The sequence below is a fragment of the Galendromus occidentalis genome, unplaced genomic scaffold (genome assembly GCF_000255335.2).
Source record: "Galendromus occidentalis unplaced genomic scaffold, Mocc_1.1 scf7180000077474, whole genome shotgun sequence".
Lineage (NCBI taxonomy): Eukaryota > Metazoa > Arthropoda > Arachnida > Mesostigmata > Phytoseiidae > Galendromus > Galendromus occidentalis.
In genome coordinates, this window is record NW_003805462.1 from 332,287 (window position 1) to 346,632 (window position 14,346).

The 14,346-nt window shown below is 50.4% G+C and overlaps 4 protein-coding genes across 4 annotated transcripts; 2 read left to right on the forward strand and 2 right to left on the reverse strand.

Moving 5' to 3' along the window:
• The first annotated feature begins 91 nt into the window (after positions 1 to 91).
• Positions 92 to 2,642, forward strand: LOC100897401 (organic cation transporter protein-like). The gene is made up of 9 exons (XM_003744749.1): positions 92 to 367; positions 463 to 718; positions 816 to 984; positions 1,115 to 1,265; positions 1,376 to 1,461; positions 1,627 to 1,841; positions 1,951 to 2,132; positions 2,301 to 2,440; positions 2,513 to 2,642. The coding sequence occupies exons 1-9, from the start codon at positions 92 to 94 to the stop codon at positions 2,640 to 2,642; spliced, it is 1,605 nt and encodes a 534-aa protein (XP_003744797.1).
• A 185-nt stretch (positions 2,643 to 2,827) lies between these two features.
• Positions 2,828 to 7,272, reverse strand: LOC100897550 (hyaluronan mediated motility receptor). The gene is made up of 9 exons (XM_029111842.1): positions 7,034 to 7,272; positions 6,546 to 6,843; positions 6,257 to 6,418; positions 5,839 to 6,180; positions 5,150 to 5,729; positions 4,824 to 5,028; positions 4,458 to 4,691; positions 4,139 to 4,361; positions 2,828 to 3,967 (listed from the first exon to the last, which is right to left on the reverse strand). The coding sequence occupies exons 1-9, from the start codon at positions 7,162 to 7,164 to the stop codon at positions 3,104 to 3,106; spliced, it is 3,039 nt and encodes a 1,012-aa protein (XP_028967675.1). The 5' UTR covers positions 7,165 to 7,272; the 3' UTR covers positions 2,828 to 3,103.
• Positions 7,273 to 9,870: 2,598 nt separating this feature from the next.
• On the forward strand, positions 9,871 to 10,293 carry LOC100902315 (neuropeptide-like protein 31). The gene is made up of 2 exons (XM_018640109.1): positions 9,871 to 9,908; positions 9,990 to 10,293. The coding sequence occupies exons 1-2, from the start codon at positions 9,894 to 9,896 to the stop codon at positions 10,221 to 10,223; spliced, it is 249 nt and encodes an 82-aa protein (XP_018495625.1). The 5' UTR covers positions 9,871 to 9,893; the 3' UTR covers positions 10,224 to 10,293.
• Positions 10,294 to 11,945: 1,652 nt separating this feature from the next.
• Positions 11,946 to 12,773, reverse strand: LOC108864441 (uncharacterized). The gene is made up of 2 exons (XM_018640080.1): positions 12,429 to 12,773; positions 11,946 to 12,380 (listed from the first exon to the last, which is right to left on the reverse strand). The coding sequence occupies exons 1-2, from the start codon at positions 12,771 to 12,773 to the stop codon at positions 11,946 to 11,948; spliced, it is 780 nt and encodes a 259-aa protein (XP_018495596.1).
• Between the last annotated feature and the right edge of the window lie 1,573 nt (positions 12,774 to 14,346).

The following is a 14,346-nucleotide window of genomic DNA, read 5'->3' on the forward strand; positions in this document are numbered from 1 at the left end:
ATTTCTGACGACATGACGATGCATTGAGCTGCGTGAGACGGTCAGCTGCGTCAAGCACCGAGAGCGGCTCAGAGAATCCGGATAATCAGTGATGGAGGAGATATTTAGGGAAGTCGGGCCGTGGCACACGAGGATATTCCTGATAGCTATACTGGGTCACGTGCCGTTTGGCCTATTCGTGATGAGCATGAGTTTCATGGCCCCGAAATTGGACTTTACGTGCAAGACGTGGGCGATCACGCTGCCCCCTGAACCTGCGGTAAATAGCACGTACAATCGATGCTATTTCAAGGACGACGAGCAGGTCATCAAGTGCATCGAATGGGACTACGATCACAGGATCCACAAACGCACTCTAATCGAAGAGGTAGGCTCTTCCTTTTTTCCTCGTGATTGATATCGCTTTCCCGATGAAGGAAAATCATCTCCAAGTCGGATCGACCGTCAGCTTTACGTTTTCAGTGGAACGCTGTTTGTGACAGAGCGTGGATAGTTTCCCTCGCACAGGGAATGCTGATGCTCGGCATGCTCGTCGGATGCTTCGTGTTCGCGCTAGTCTCAGACTGGTACGGACGTAAACCGTCTTTCATTGCGGCTCAAGTAATCACGATCATGAGCGGCTTCGCGAGCTCATTCACTCCAGCCTTCGGTTGGTTCTGCTTTCTGCGTTTTATCGCGGCTATGGGTCACGGAGGGAAAAGAATGGCGAACACTCTGGGTGAGCATGAATTCGTAGTCGCCATTGCCCACACATGGAGCGAATAAGGAATGGAGAATTGAACTGATCCCCAATGATGGGTCATCTTCCCTGTCAGCTGTCGAGTCCGTCGGATCGGGACAGAGGGCGGTAGTGACTGTCGGTCAGGATCTCGGATGGTGCATCGGCATGCTTGCGACACCTCTGGTGACGTACTTCGTGCGAGACTGGGTTTGGATACAAAGACTCGTCGTGCTCCCCGAGTTCTTCTTCTTGTATCTGGCAATGTTCGTTATTCCATCGATTCGGTGCCGTAAAGTACCATGCCATCGTCTAAATGATATGACCTGGTATTGCACTCCAGTCGGATGCGCTGAATTTTTCCTCGGAGGCGCTCGCTCAATCTCAAGTTTTCAGTGTGGTTGACGAATCCCCCAAGTGGCTGCTTTCAGCGGGCAGGTTCGAGGAGGCAAGACAGATACTTCATCAGATAGTCGAACGGAACAAACTCGATCCCAATATCGACGTCGATCTCATCGTCGAAACCACGAGAGGAGCCCTCATGCACGTAGGTCACCCATTGCCGAGACGATCGCCCTCATGTCCGGCTCCCGGATTGGAATCGCAGGGCGTCCTCGGGATTTGATCTGTGCTCATATGCCTCCACATTATCCACAGGAGACGCATATGAAGAAAGGGAGCATTCGCGATCTCCTTCGAGAGAAACATATTATGATCCTCACAACGTCTTTCTGGATCCAATTGTGGGTATTGAACTCACCCGTCCTCCGAGACTGCGTCTCCGATGCTCCATTTGACACATAGCGATATACTCTGCGTTCCCCGCGTCTTCGTTTCCCATTTTGCGATCTCTGAAGCAATCTCGAGGGGAGCTCGAGAGAAGGAGCAATACTGATAACTCTTTTCAGCCTTGTAGTGATCCTCGTGTACTATCAGATGATCTACTACATCGTCGAAATCAGCGAAGACTCGTATCTCAGCGTCATCTACATGGGTCTCATCGAGATTCCTGCCACGCTATCCGCATGGTACATCGTGAAGACTTACCACAGGAAACCGGTATATAATTTCTTCTACACCTCAGCGATTATAGCCACAGCCGCTCTGATGTCATGTCCGGAAGGTGAGATCGACATGCGTACAAAACAAAACCGATTGAATGTATCGGGTCTTTGGAGCCCAGCTCCGGGCTCATCGAGATGGGCCATGAAAATTTCTAGCCGTCTCCATAGGTGCAGCTACCATCAAGATGCTAATCGCGAATGTTGGCAAGCTCGCCTTCATCGTGCTGTACAACTGCTTAGCCGTCCACGTTGCTGAGTGCTATCCTACGAAAGTCCGCTCAGTAGCGATCGGCACTTCACAGACGGCGTCGCGAATCGGGGCCGTGGTCGCACCTTTCCTCTTGGCTTTCGTGAGTCCGAGCAACATACGCCGCTGATTATTATCCGTCAAACAACTCAACAGATCCCCTGGAACGAATTTTTACTCTATTTGTCCCGAGGGCTTCTCGAATTCTCGGTGTCACATCGAGGCCATCGCTTACCCTCGACTGATTTAATGTTGACTTTTTCTCGTCAAGTCTATCATCACGGCTGAGTGGGTTCCGCTGGCTCTGGCTCTGGTTCTTACGGCGATCGCGGCCTTCTGCTCCCTATCGCTTCCTGAGACTTTCGGCAAAGAGCTACCAAACACCTTCCACGAGATGAAAATTCTGCTCCAGTGAGTAGCTCATTCTCATTCGAAACCTTTACCTTGCCTTTCACGATAAGAGCTCAAATTCCGTTTCCGCAGCACCGAGAGGAAGTCGAGAAGAACGGAGGAGATGGAAGCGACCGAATCGAAAACCAAGGAACTGGCACAGACGAGGTCGACGGACGCGAAAACGGCCAACAACGAGCAAAGAACGCTACCGACGTCGTGAGAGCCAGGTTTCCAATCAGTGGCCTTTCCGGAAGTAATAGGAAAACTGTACTCTACATCCTACACACACACGGACGCTTGGAGGTTGGTCGTCAGAACAGGAACTTCGACCCTGAAAATAGTTCCCTCCTGTACGTAATGAAGATTCTACTGAGAGCATCGTCGACCACAAAGAGAAGAGGGGAATCCCGGTTTTTTGACAAAGTCTATTTTCTCTCTGATGAAACTGTTATCAAGCTTTTCCATTGAGAAGGTCACATAGCAAACTTTCGTCACCATTCACCATACGGTCATTCGATAGTGAGATAATGCGGTTTCGCGATATCGAAACTCTCGATTCAGCGAGCTGGGAATTCCCACCATATTATGTACAAAAATTTGAGCCCGTCGAACCCTCTCTCTGACTGCGTATTCCGTCTATGAACTAAATCTCTGAATCGGATATGTGTCTTGAAACTCGGTTCAATAATATCTGCTCTGCGTCACGGACATGGTGTTTCCGGCCATGGTGTCCAGACGATTTTCTTTGTCCTTCTGTTTGCGTAATTGTGTTTCCATCTGCGACACTTTTTTCTGCATAGCATCAACTTTGCTCCGCAGCTTAGCTTGCTCTTCTTTCAGTTCTCGATTCTCCGTTTGCAGTTTACCCACGTACTGGATACGCTGCTTGTTGTTGCTGTGACCCACGAGCCGTTGGATTTGCTCCTGCATTTGAGCACACGACTTCACGTACACGGAATTCTTCGCTTCTGAGGTTTCGATTCCGGTTTCGAGCCTGTCCATGAGCTCATTGAGTGTCGACAACTGATGTCTGAGGTTCTCGTTCTCGGTCTGAAGAGCTTCAACCTGCTGGCCTCCCGAGCCCGAGTTGATGACAGCCAAGGTGAACATGGCGTGGGCTTCGTTCGCGCGATTCGCGTTCTCCAAAGCTTGTTGGACCTCAATGAGCTCTTGTCTCGTGGCCTGCACGTCTTCGTGTAGGATGGCGATGTTCTCCCGCATCTGCAGAGACTGGTTCTCGAGTTCACGGCACTTGCTCCCGTAGAAGTCTGCCTCGGCCGCCTTATTCCGAAGATGCAGAACTTCTGACTCCTTCGCCTGCAGCTGCAGACTGAATGATGCTTTGGCATCGATGAGGGAAGCTGTTTCGCTCTTGAGGAGCTCGTTTTCAATCTTGATTTTCTCCATGGTTTCCAGGAGCTCGGATTTTTCTGCAGAGAACTTCTCCTGAACTTCGCGCAGATGATCAGCTGACGCTCGGCTGAGTCTCTCTCTGTCCTGTTCGGAATTTTTCTTCAAGCTGTTCAGTTCGTCCTCGTGTGCTCCCTGGAATCGGATGTCCAAATGATTTTCTGAGCAATTCAGCCGAGCCATTAACACTATTGAATCAATCAGAGGATAGAATCTAATCAGCACTATTGGAAACTTCCGAAAAAGGGTCGGGTGATGAGATCCCCGAAAATACGGGGAAGTCGCACTCGATTGTAGTTCACAAACCTTAACTGAACTGAGATGCTCTTCGAGGATCTTGATGTTGTTTTCGCGGAGCTTCATTTGAGACATATGGGCGTCCATGGCTTCTTGATATCTCTGCTCGCTTTCGTTGAGTTGTTTCGTCAACGAATCTCGAACTCGCACCCAGCTCTCGACTTGCTCTTCGAGACTTTTCACGAGAGCCGTGAGACGGGCCTTCTCAGCTTCTACGGTGGCGAGATCCAATCTGGAACAACAATATTGAGGTAGTGTCCTCGTTTTCTTCCGGCTCCCTGCGTTGATCGATATTCGAATACGAGGCACGACAGGCACGACGACTCACTTTAAAGCATCCACTTTTGTGGAATCATCACTGGCATTCCTGAGAGCGATTTTCGTCTCTTCGAGTTCGGCGGTGGTGGCCAAATGGAGAAGTTTGATCGAAGACGTCTCATTTTCCAAAGCGCGGAGCTTCTCCCGCTCAGCGGCGGTCTCATCCATAGCTCTTCGAAGTGAATCATTCATCTCTGAATTGAGTTCCTTCAGCTCGGAAATTTCCATCTGGAGAGATTTCACTCTGAAAATAAAATATCTCGGTCATGATCATCCACATCGAACTTGAGTCCGAGAATGCGCAACGAGGTCGCGAGAATCTTCCGGTCGGAGCGAGGTGGAAGAAAACTGCCGGGATGAGATGAAATCGACTCACTCAGCCTCTTTCGCGTTGTTCAATAGCTCCATGTCCACGAACTGAGTCATGAGTTTCGTGAGCTCATCCTGAACCTTCTGCGCCGTGTCCTCATTAGTTCGGGACACTTGCTCCAATTCAGCGCATCGCACCTCAGCCCGACTCAGTCTTTCTTCCAAGTCGCCCTTCAGAGATTCTGACTGGGAAACTTTTCCTCGGAGAGACTCTGTGGAATGATGTAAATGATTATTGTCAATGATGAATCCGAGGGCTGCAGATGATAATTTGATGATATAGCACAACGGATTCCACCCATTGCATCTGCAATCGCATGACTAACTGCGCACCTTTCTCTAATTGGGCCGCGGAGAGTAATTCATCGCGTTCCTGAACTTGATTCTCGAGAGTTCTCATACGATTAATGGCCAACTTTAATTCAGCCTCGGTTTCGGCTCTGTGGCCTTCGAGAATCTCGTGCATTTTTCGCGCTTCATCGATTTGCCGCTCGAAGTTCTCCTGGCTCTGAGTGAGCTGATTCTGTAGGGTCTGTCTTTCCGAGGCTGCTTCCAGCTCCCTTCTGTGTACTTCTTTCCGGAGTTCTTCCAATTCTATCCGTGATAAGTTCAATTGGTTGGACAGCTCTTCGCTCCTGCTCCTCTCCTGATTCAGTCTGTCTTCCGCGGCTGACAGCTCCGCTTTGCGGTCTCTGCACTTCTGTTTCAGACTATTGAGTTCTCCTTCCACCGAGTTGGACTTGAGGGCGAGGCTTCCCTTTTCCTGTATGATTTTTTCCAAGTGCTCAGCGGTATTGCTCAACTCCCGCGCGAGTCCTTCTCTCTCGTCCTGACTCGCGCGGAGTGCTACCGTCAGCTGTGTCAGCCTCTGCTCGAGTTCTCTGACCTCGTTCGCTTTAGACTCGAGCTGAACCTGCATGAAATTGGGTCAAGTTATTCGTAGTTGGCGTCAAGATTAACCTGGAGTTCGGCCCACTCGATCGCGCGTATCGATTGGTATCTCCCTACAAAGATTCCCTCACCTTGAGACCCTCGCTGTTGCGTTCGTATTTTGCTTGGTTTTCTTCCAGTTTCTTCGCTTGCTGGGCGACTGTGTTCTCCAGAGCGGCCTGCGTAGCTTTCACGTCACCGAGTTCTTTCAGAGTCGCGAAAAGCTTGTCATCTCGTGTTGAAGCGTTGCTGTTCATGCTGTCCACGAGCGCGTTGGCTCGTTGCAGTTGGAGCGTGAGACTCTTGATTTCGGAGTCTTTGGCTTCAGAAGCTCGGAGCGACCCAGTCAATTGGCCTATCCTGTACGCGCTCTCCCCGACTTCTTTCTTGAGGTTCTGATTTTCTTCGTCGAGCTTCTCCACGCGTTTCTTCGTCTGAGGGCGAACGACATCTCGTCAGCGAAAGCAAACGTCGCTCATGAACATTTTCGAAAATCAAAATTTTGCCGACCTCTTCGAGCTCGGCTCCGAGAGCTGCTTTTTCCTTCTCCAGTGCACTCAGCCTCGGATCATCGACCTGTTCCATTTCAACAATGAAAGTCGCCATGTGGTCTTTGATGTCTTTTTCGCACATCGAGGGCCTCGACTCATCCTTGGATTGCTGTTTTTCTTCCTGGATCAACAGAGTTCCTTATAGCCCAATTTCGGACGATCCCGGAATTCCAAACCCGGGAAGGGCAATTGGAAGAATGGATCGGATGCAGGGGAGACTCGATGATCGAGTAGCACATGAAACCCACCTGGAGAATTCTCATGATCTCGTGCGAGATGTCTTTGGGTAATTTCTGAGACGGGATCGACTGCACAGACACCCTCCTAAGTTGCTTGTAGGCGTCTACCAAGACCTGATAGCGGGACAGAGCTGCTAATTTATCCATCTTGAGCCTGGATATGATCTGATCACGCTCTCGGATCTGGACTTCGAAGGTTCGCAGACGTTCTTGAATCCTCCCGGACCGCATCTGTTGCGAGTTGGAGCGAACCGAGCTCGTCGTGGAGTTTGAGCCCGTCGAGAGACTCGAGTCCTCCCGCTTGAATCTGCAGTGGCACCGTTCAGTCAAGGAAGTCTCCTCGTTTCGGACGCTCGCCGGACCGATATCTACAGACAGAGTTTCGACCTCCATCGGAAAAAATTTGGCATCCCCGTTCCGGGAACGCTAATCGAGACAGAGACGACGCAGACTGCTTAGGACGGGATCCGAGCTGACGAGGGACTTTCGAAACTCACCGATCGGGCTGCTTGCCGAAGGGGAGAGCATGGGAAGCGCTTTTCTTCGGATCCTTGGGATTATATGCTCCCGGGCCAGGGGTCTGACTGTTGGAGTGGAAACTCGTTTGACGGGGAGCCTTGTTGAACATGTTTTCAGCCTTACCCTGTCAATTGAAGCAACAGGTTTATTTTCCAGAGGCACAAAACTCGTCATCAATTTTCATCGCTCTCGTCTAGAGATCAGGTGCATCTCTCTCTCTGGATCTAAGAACCGAGCGAGGAGATCTCCTGATTTGTACACACCGCCAACGGCTACGAAGTCTCAACGGTCGCCGGCAGGTAGTCATAGAAGTGCCCGAACTCTCGGCGGTGATCGGGAAGCCCGCCCCACAGATGGCTCGCTCGATACTCTTTTCATCGGCATGGCTGATCCACGGTGAAAGTACCTAGGAGAAGATCTAATTCCTTGAATATGCCTACTCACCGCTCACAGTCTTGGATTTAAATACTTTTGTTCCGCGGGCTAACTTCGTATCACCTAGAACCACAGATCCTACCACATGACCACCAAAACGTACCACATCCAACATATGACCGCTCGCACCATGAACCGCGCGCGCGACCTGATGGGCTTCTCTCCATGGCGCGGACTCAATGAGAGAAGCTCCCGGAGCCGGCTGAGCAGCAATAATTTTAAGTCTACTGCGAGCAGCTGGGGCTTCTAAACAGCCAGAACATCATTTCAGTCAGAGGGTCTCAACGCCAAACCGGATGGAAGGATAACTCGTCCGCTTCTGGTCGAAGTTGCTCACTCGGTTCCACTGGGGGACTTTTGCGAGAAGTAGCGAGAACCCCTGATTTTTTCTGCTGACATTCCTCAGCTTCTCTCAACGATTTGATTTTAGCCCATGCTAGTGAATGATACACGTTCCTCAATACGGCAAATCCTCTGAATGCTGAATGTGCATCATATATCATGTCACCAGGGCTAATCCTCTCCATCGACAGATGTCGTTCACTTTTTCCTCGGAATATGGGGCGGAATAAAGCTATTTTACCCCTACGTGGCTTCCGTGCCATTCTCCTTCGCCATCCCATTCGATTCCTGATGGACTGATGGAGGATCTTGCGTGCCTACTCTTTGGAAACCGGAACTTGACTATGAAATTCCTCTCCAGCGATTATCCGGAATCCATCGTCAGGGTTCTCTGCTTCCCTGGTTTTGAAAGTCAAAGATCAGCGACCGATTAGAGTCTTTCTGGTCGCAGCGACTTTATAGAAAACTTGTGGAAGATTTTTTTTTGCCTGCGGCGTATCTCCGGCACGGGAGAATGACTGGACGAATGTATCTCCTGCGGTGATTGCGGCAGCGAAGTACAATCATATCAAGAAGCTTGTCGACTATATCGAGGGCTTGCACTCAAGGAAGTCCTCACTTCAGAAAATTTCCGAATCGGGGGACATCTCCACGCAACCGGGAGAAAATTGAGATCGGGAAATGATCCTCTTCATTCCATGGGCTGCTTCCAATCAAGGACCCGTCCAGATCTGCTCCGTTCCTTTGCTATCCTACGCGGGGTGGCCGAGAAACGTGAATATTGAATAGCGATTCAGAGATGGTGTGCCAATGCTCGGAGTGGAGCTGCGAGAATAGCGCGAAAGATTGCTTAATCTCATTCCATCCTCAGAAAACCCTCAATGGGAGTTAATAAGGAGCCCTTCTCGCTCTAGAGAATGTTGCTCACGATCCCCGACGTAACTTACAGAAATCTTCTGTATATTACGTTTCCTGTCTGATCAATTCTCAGGGAAGACGGAGCGAGGCTGGGCGAGACGCAGAACAATTTCGGACATGCTAAGTGAACGAAGACACGCGCCAGCAGGTTCTAACGCTAAGAAGAGTCTACGGAAGCAAATTCGTGTCACGAGTTTGTCGCGTGCCACAAGGGCACCTCCCGCAACCAGAAGACCGGAAGAAGAAAAGCGTAATAATTCGTAGGGGATCCTAAAAACAATGAACTCCGGGCACCGTCACCGCCGGTTGCCATGTTATCGCCCATCGTTTCCTTGCATGGAGCTCAGGCATCGGTTCCGTAGTGGTGACGGCCCGCGCCCAGATTGTGGTTCCGAATATCAAAACCAGGCAAGGCTTGGTATAGCAATGGAGAGAGAACCATGCCGTTCTCATCAGTTATCCCTAGATGAATTCCGAGTCTTGATGGTAACGGTCGTAAGAAGTCCGAAAAGCGAATTGCTGAAATCATTATGTGCCGGCAGCTGTCCAAGATCTCTGATCTCAAAGCGTGAGCCAGCAGCATTGGGAAGGGTGCGCGAATCCTTCTAGATTTCGGATCCCGCCCCGCCGTCGCCCCGTCTCTGTCGCAGCTATTGATGTGGTAAATCGGATGACTCGTTACCGGTCGTTCGCGACATTAATCGGGAAAAAAAGCTTTTTCCGCTTCTGGAGCCTTTTCTCTTTCGAAATACAGAAGAACACAGAAACTTCGGTTCCACATGGTCGGTATCGCCGTTTTTCCGCCGCGTTTCGATACGGGCGCAGCGAAATAAAGTCGTAGAACTAGAGCCGAGCGTCTTCCTCCAGCAAATCGAGATTGTTAATTTTGTGCATACCGTGTGAGCCTCGCGACAGCTTGAACTTGATTTGCTCGAATCGAACGCAGGCGACCTAGCTCCGTCTTCTTCGGATCTCCGGAAGATTTCTCCAAGGTTGGGGCTCCACCCTTTCTGAAACAAGCTTAAGATTTGGAGTTGCCAAAATGGAGTTCGCTCACGGAGGCCCTCTCTCATGTGGACAAACTATTTAAGATGCAGTACCACGTCCCGAAAACAACACAATCGATCCTCAACTCGAACAAACATGAGCAAGCTGATCGTGAGTACCCAAATGCATCGATGAAATCGAAGCTCGGAGTGTCCGAGAGAGAATCTGAGGCTAACGTCCCCCTGCTTTCAGTGCTTCGTTGCTGCCTTGGCCCTCGTGGCTTTGTGTTCCCAAGCCAGCCTCATTGGCTACGGAGGATACGGTCTCGGCTATGGAGGATACGGTCTCGGCTATGGAGGCTACGGTCTCGGCTACGGTGGATACGGTCTCGGCTACGGTGGATACGGCCTCGGATACGGTGGATACGGTCTCGGCTACGGCGGATACGGTGGATATGGTCTCGGCTACGGGTTGTACAAGAAGTAGAATGGACTGACATAGGAGTACCAAGTGGATGGATCTGTTTTGGGAGCACATCATTACGGAACGTGCAGAATAAACTTCGAGCACTGGCATCTGATATTCCCGTTTTCTCCAATGTCGACGAGTCGGTGGGACACGATGTATGTATATATGGATGGTATCTCCCCGAAAGCCTGATTTCGAGACCGTTTCACGCGTGACGGCACGTGAGGCGAGGAGTAAGGATTTCTCGCCATCCTCCCGGCTCGATGTCAACGTCGCGGCGGTGTCTTCATTTTCTTATTCCGAAAACTCCAGGAATTTTCGGGAACAGCGGAATTTCGAAGATAATTTCTCCACGATGGTTCATTCGCGTTTCGATCCGATCCCGGCCCTCGCACCGTCTCACTGGAAAGCCTCAGGCAGCTGTTCCAAGTTCCAACACATCTCTGATAGGTAATTCCTCTCGAGATTTCCGTTCAACCTATCACAAGCAATCTAGGAGACAGACAAGAAGAATGAATGGTCGGGTCCCGGTCTCTTCGTTTTTCCGGCTGAAGTTCCCGGCCCTCCTTCGAATCTGCCCGTCAGTGGCTCAGCGTCGACCCCGTGACCGCTATCCAGAACTAAGGTTCCCGTCGGCGCTTGAGAGACCAGGAGTAGAACGTTGGGAATTATCCAAGTGACCAGCCACCACAATGGGTCGTCCTCCTCGTGTGTTTCGAATCGTTTGGGAGCGACTCTTCCCCTTCGTGTCTGAAGCCTTTGAAGATAGCGAATCGTAGCGAGAAGCCTGAGAGACGGGAGATACCGCGAGAAGGGCAACCTCGGAAGGTGATCCTCTCATCATACGGAAGCATATAGGTACAAGGATTGCTGAGGTGAGAGGGGGTGGGGGAGTTGGAGATCGAGGCTGCCTATCAGGTCTTACGAACGATAGACGATCGGGAGTCTAGCACAGAATACTTGAGAATGCATCTGGAGAAGGGAACAGGAAAAAAGCGCTCAATAGAGAGAAGGACGCTTCGATTGCTCTGAACGGTATCTCCCCCTACAGGCCCCTCGCAATTACTATGACGGGTCAAATAAGCACGCGATATGGTCTCGGTAATGGCTCGACACCGAAGTAATAGTATTGCCCGACGTGGGAGTACCAAGAAGTCGGATCTGTTCCGGAAGCGTATCATTACGGGATTTCAAACCTACATGAACTTCTAGCCTGGAATTCGATATACCGTTACCACCGATACCGACAAAGCGGTGGGAACTTTCATCTTCTCGGATCCTGTTTACGGGAGTGTTTTACTCTGAGCTGGATTCGTAGTTCCAGATCGTCGCATCGCAAGTGAACGGCGTAAGGCGTGAAGAAATGATTTCTCGCGGCTCATCCGGCCCGATGACCACGCCGACGTCGGAGTCCCAGGCTCCCGCAAATGAAATAAGATACCGACATATGTATACAGTCACTAGTTTTGAGATGAGCCTAGCGAAACTGAAGCTTCGAGACATAAATCATCAGAAGTGTGCGTATGTTCATGCGCTAAAAAAATACGCATGCAGATATGCTCCGAAAATGAGCGAAGCATGCGCGAAGATATGCACTCTCAATTTATTCAAATCAACGCGTTTTTCATTGATTGCTTTGTACCATAAGCACCATTCTCAAGTTATCGAAGGTGGAGTTCTGACGGCGATCGCTGAGAGTGTGCTTCGATGCGGAAAAACTTCTGTCCACATCTACGGAGGTCAGTGGTGCGTACTCGAATGCCGAATGCTCTGCGGGTTGGAATCCCTCGGAGGCGCCGGTGCAGCGTCTGAGGAGACCCCGTGCTCGAGGACGTCTGCTATCTCGAAGAACCGAATACTATCGACCAGAGGTGCACCTTTGTTTTCCATGTTTTCGATTCCGCCAGGGAGACCCTCGGAGTGCGCGCGGATGAATGCGAGGTTCTCGGGCAGGGAGCTCTCCTTGGGGATCTGTTGAGTGGCCAGAGTACTTGCCGTGTCGTATCCGTCGAGTGAGTTCACAACCGTCGAAAATGCGTCGAAGTTTTCTGCGTAGTAGACTCCTGCCTTGAGCCAAGTTCCCCAACGAGTCAGCACCGGTTGAGGCGGCAGAGGTACTCCGGGAACGCTTTCGCGGAATTTGGTAAAGCGAGCGGCTGATTTCAGAACCACGCGCTTCCCATTAGCAACGAGCTTATCAACTTCCGGGAACAGCTACCTCACCTCCTCCGCCACCCGGTTGACGGCATGAGATGAGCATGGAACGTGAACCGACCTCGGGAAGAGAACCTTGAGCGCACAGCCTGCTTCCTTCATATACGATGCTCTGTCGGAAACGAACAAGAGGACCTTCTCATATCGGATTCTGTCGGGCCAGAGTAGAGCTAGTGACTTCGTGAAAACCTGGGCGATCGTCGAGTGGTTAGTCGCGTCCAAATTTTCCGCAATCAAGAGGAAGCTGGGGCTCTCAGTGTTCTCCGGGGTCCCGATGATAACGCGGGCGACAAAGCGACCCGTCACATCTGTACTTTCGTCAATAGAGATCCATATTGGTTTCTCGTCCGCCATTTTTCTAATAGGGTCAATTTTTCGATCGCATATTTTCGTTACATGATTCAGCCGCAATGTCCTCGAAGACAAGACTGGCTTATTCGAATGGTTCTCCAGAAATCTCCTCAATCTATGGTTGTCGAGTTTCCGGAGAGGTATACCGGCTGGCAGTAACGCCTCGTACAACTCGAGGTTGAATTGCGAGCGCTTTCCGGAGACTTCCAGGTTCGATTTGCACTATGTTCGGCGTGTTAGCGAGCAACTTCTTACTGGATGAAGCTCTGTGCTTCATACCGTTCAGATGCTGAGTTACGAGAAACCTTTGCTCGGCCGAAGCTTCTTTTTCATAGACTCGGCCATCAGTGGAGAAGGTGTCACTGGTCACTGCCGAACTCGTTCACATATCTCTCCAATCTGGTCCATCCTGAAGCTTGCACTTTGGGCATCTTTACTGTGACTTATTGGAGAATAAGCTAGGGAAGAGGACTGCGCACAGAGATATGTAGCAATATCGGATGGTATACTCAGTAGATTAGCGGTGGAATGCCTCTTAAGTATTTTCGCGAGCGCAGTTCGAAACCTTCGTTCTCTGTTGACATTCGCGCTCGTTTTCGTCTGAAAAAGCGAAAAGCTTCGAAAGCGTCTTACTTGTGCTCGTGAAGACGTGCATGGGACGTGTTGCTATGAATTGTCGAGATTTGAGCCGCTCCAGTTTGCCACCGCTTGCATCACGCGGGTCGTCTTCTGTGATCCTGGAAGTCCCTGGGAAGTTCGCGATAGATTCCGTCGCTGATGACATGAGAAAGCCTGGTACGGCAAAGTCATTTGATCGTTCGAGGCGGATGGTCGCCGCCACGCCACGCCAAGACGTCGTGATTTCCATCGATTCAATGATTGGATCTAAGATCAGTCAGGAGCTGTGGGAAATATGAGAATCCATGCTTGAAGGCCCTAATCACGCATTTTCTGGCAAAAACTGGCAAAATATGCATTTTGCATGAACATACGCACTCTACTCATCAGCAAGATTCGAGGGTGATGACGTCTGCCGTTCTCTGAGAGTACCGATTCCCTTGAGTTCATGACTGCGCCGCTATGGATATATGCACATATATGTATATGTAGGTACATGGAAGAGGTGTGTATTATAGGTACATAAGTGAAATAGGAAGGAGAATCCTCAGATGTTGACGATAATTTCATTTAGAGATTTATTATTAATCGATGTCGCGAGATATCCCATATAGGAGACACCGATAGCCAAGTTTACATAGACATCCGTTATATATTATACAACACACTTGCATGCAGTGTTTCTTCCGAGTCGCCTCCCCTCGGAGGCCGACGGGTGTTTACTCACAACATTTTCACTTGTTCACTTTGTTGACCGCTGCTTCCGCAGCTGCTGCGGAATCCGTTGCCCACTGAACACAGAGAATCACATTGAGATTGCAAGAAATGCCTCAAACTCGTCTACGATCTCGGCGCAAATCCTGCAAAATCTTACGTGGGGCAACGAGCCTTCCACCAGAATTTGACTAGAACGTCAATGACGATATAGATCACCGGACGTTTACGGTGTGTGGTTGCG

What these genes read in the sequence shown, in the direction of transcription:
- LOC100897401 (XM_003744749.1), top strand. Translation starts at nt 92, where the DNA reads ATGGAGGAGATATTTAGGGAAGTCGGGCCGTGGCACACGAGGATATTC. An exon ending in AAGAATGGCGAACACTCTGG is followed by an intron (nt 719 to 815) that starts GTGAGCATGAAT and finishes CTTCCCTGTCAG; the next exon opens with CTGTCGAGTCCGTCGGATCG. An exon ending in CGAGAGGAGCCCTCATGCAC is followed by an intron (nt 1,266 to 1,375) that starts GTAGGTCACCCA and finishes CATTATCCACAG; the next exon opens with GAGACGCATATGAAGAAAGG.
- LOC100897550 (XM_029111842.1), bottom strand. Translation starts at nt 7,164, where the DNA reads ATGTTCAACAAGGCTCCCCGTCAAACGAGTTTCCACTCCAACAGTCAG. An exon ending in AACAACGCGAAAGAGGCTGA is followed by an intron (nt 4,692 to 4,823) that starts GTGAGTCGATTT and finishes TTTTATTTTCAG; the next exon opens with AGTGAAATCTCTCCAGATGG. An exon ending in ACAAAAGTGGATGCTTTAAA is followed by an intron (nt 4,362 to 4,457) that starts GTGAGTCGTCGT and finishes TTGTTGTTCCAG; the next exon opens with ATTGGATCTCGCCACCGTAG.
- LOC108864441 (XM_018640080.1), bottom strand. Translation starts at nt 12,773, where the DNA reads ATGGCGGACGAGAAACCAATATGGATCTCTATTGACGAAAGTACAGAT. An exon ending in TCAACCGGGTGGCGGAGGAG is followed by an intron (nt 12,381 to 12,428) that starts GTGAGGTAGCTG and finishes GCTAATGGGAAG; the next exon opens with CGCGTGGTTCTGAAATCAGC.